The sequence below is a fragment of the Sprattus sprattus genome, assembly GCF_963457725.1.
Source record: "Sprattus sprattus genome assembly, chromosome: 1".
Taxonomy (NCBI): domain Eukaryota; kingdom Metazoa; phylum Chordata; class Actinopteri; order Clupeiformes; family Clupeidae; genus Sprattus; species Sprattus sprattus.
Genome location: NC_137920.1, coordinates 20,785,818 through 20,788,317, shown reverse-complemented (window position 1 = coordinate 20,788,317; position 2,500 = coordinate 20,785,818). Strand labels below are relative to the sequence as shown.

Genomic DNA, 2,500 nt, shown 5'->3' with positions numbered 1-2,500 from the left:
TGCGGGCGCCGCCGTAAGAGGGCGGTAACATGCGTCGGTTAGCTGATCAGCCGCAGGTTAAAAACACTCAACGTTAAATGAAAAGGCACAGCGTATCCCAGTGTGGCTAACGCCCGACTCACATTGTTGCGTTGATGCAACGGACGGTGGAGGAGGAGTTTGGCGCATGGGGTTCTGTTGATAACGGAGACGTTATAGTGAGATTGACAGGTCAACAAACCAATCACGTCATTAGTAAGCTTTTACCCTGTGAGTAGTAGCATGCTAACCCTAACCCATCATTAGACAGTGTGCTCAGACACCTCGCAAATCCTATGATACGTATTTCTCAGTTACAATAAAGGGGTTTTTACATTGTACAGTGTCTATTTCTCGGTAACTTTTAAAAAATCTAACCAAAAAAAAGTCAAACAACCAACTTGAAGGTACAAATACGACCATCTACGGAGTTTGGCAGCCATGTTTTTTTTTTTGAGTTTGCCGCTCTGTAGACGTGAGCATATACGGGATATGATTGGCTAGTGCCTGTGCTGTCAGTTATGCATGAACGGCAATATGATTGGCTGACGCATGCATTGCCTGTCGAAAAGTTGAACGTTCTTCAACTCTTGTCGCGAGCAAAGCATGAAACGCAACGCACGCGAACCAAACGGAGCCACAGTTCAGTTCGGCAAAGGATGACGTCACCCCATGCAAAGTGAATGGGGATGCGTTAACCCTGACGCATCAACGCAACAATGTGAGTCGGGCGTTACACACAACTATTCCCTGTATACCCGTAATCTATGAAGCCTTCAACGCCCTCTTGTGCATAATATCAGAAACATCACATATATCTATGAGGCTGAAAAGCTATTTTATGCATCTTAAAAGAGTTGCTTCTTAGCTCTGAAAAAAAGTCAAAATACAAAAGATCGAAGAGAAACACACACAAAAAAACAGCAACCCCGTCACCCCTTAACAATGGTCTTTGCAGTGTTCCAATGCGGTGTTAATTTGATTCCCCCAAAAATGCACATTTAAAAGCGCGCGCGATTCTGATACGGTTTGTTGATATTACAACTCAACAGGGAATCAAATAAACCCACTCCCTCTCGTGTATGGAAGGTCCGAGCCTGTTCTCTGCCTAACGTCATCCCTCCTTTAGTAGGCGCAAGTGGAGGCCACGCACTCGCCTCGCTTCGCAACAGGTGCCTTACCTCTTGTTGGACCTTCTGCAGGTGTACCTTCTCCTGCTCCAGGGACTTGTACTCGTTAACGAGGTCGGCATTGGCAGCGTCATACTCGCGCTTGAGCCCCCTCAAGCTGACGATGTCAGCCTCTATGGTCTGGCGCATGGTCATCTCAGACTCGAACCTGAGTGTGGGCAAACACACATCACAACGTGTTAACATGCAAGCATGTCTGTTTTGGTAACACCGACACATATGATATTGTATGTATTCACATAAGCTCACACTCCTACACAAGCACAGTTTGTGCACAATGTTAGGGTAAATTATAACAATCAAATAAATACCACATGAATGCCCGTAGCTAGTGTAGTCTATAAAGCAGAGGTGTATTACACTTTGCATCTAGCCTTGGCGACAGAATAAACCATGCACAGTACTGGTGATTAGTAAATTGCATTCATTCTCACTTGGTTCTGAAGTCGTCCATGCTCAGCTTTATGTTGTCGACTGAAAGAACAACTCGCGAATTATCCACAAAGAGCTCCAGTAGCTGCGAACGGAACAAGAGAGGAAGAGGTAAGAGGTAAGACATTCTCTTTTCCCATAGCCTTGATGATAAAAAGTTTCAACTGAAAGACGAGTGGGAAGGTTTGGACATATTTTAAAATTAGAACCAACACGTTCGTTGGGATTTTAAGAACAAAACTTACTCAACACTCAGCGTTCTCACTTGTGTGAGACCCTACTAGTTTTTTGTAAAATGCCATATAGTGGATATATATATGTGGCCAATGCAAATAACTCAGTGTCAAATATTGTCCCGAACACTTTAACTGAAAGTATACTATTACACTATACTATACTTCATATCTTTGTTTATAGTGTGTTGTCTGCGATACAAAACAGTGTTTTATATTATGTGTGTTATTTATGTATTTTAGTGTATTAAATTACCAAGTCTTTAGTGTATTACTATTACCAAGTCTTTTGGAAAGTAATGCCTTAAACTGATACATAATCTATGCTGACAAAAAGGTAATTCAAGTACAGAAATATATAGAGTGCACACGAGTGACACACCTTCTGGCGCAGGGGAATCAGCTGGTTGTCGTAGGCCTGCAGGTCGTGCGTCCTGAACTCCTGGGTGGAGGTGAACGCGCGAATCTTCTCCTCTAACTGCATGTTTGTTTTCTCCAGGGACCGCACTTTGTCCAGGTAAGTCGCCAGGCGATCGTTCAGCGTCTGCATTTGCTGCTGTTCGTTTTCGCCGGCTTTGAAGACGGCCGCCTGCCCACCGAAGCCCCCACCGAAGCCAGCAGCGCTGC

The 2,500-nt window shown here is 44.3% G+C and overlaps 1 protein-coding gene across 1 annotated transcript in view; it reads right to left on the bottom strand.

Moving 5' to 3' along the window:
- LOC308368448 (uncharacterized protein) overlaps window positions 1-2,500 on the bottom strand; it is a gene marked incomplete at both ends in the record, with an annotated part of 11,178 nt that overhangs the window by 8,551 nt on the left and 127 nt on the right. Inside the window, 3 exons of the mRNA XM_080842618.1 lie at window positions 1,200-1,356; window positions 1,643-1,725; window positions 2,256-2,500. The exon at window positions 2,256-2,500 is cut by the window's right edge and continues 127 nt beyond it. Coding sequence (XP_080698744.1) covers window positions 1,200-1,356; window positions 1,643-1,725; window positions 2,256-2,500 — 485 coding nt within the window. The remainder of the gene's footprint in view (window positions 1-1,199; window positions 1,357-1,642; window positions 1,726-2,255) is intronic.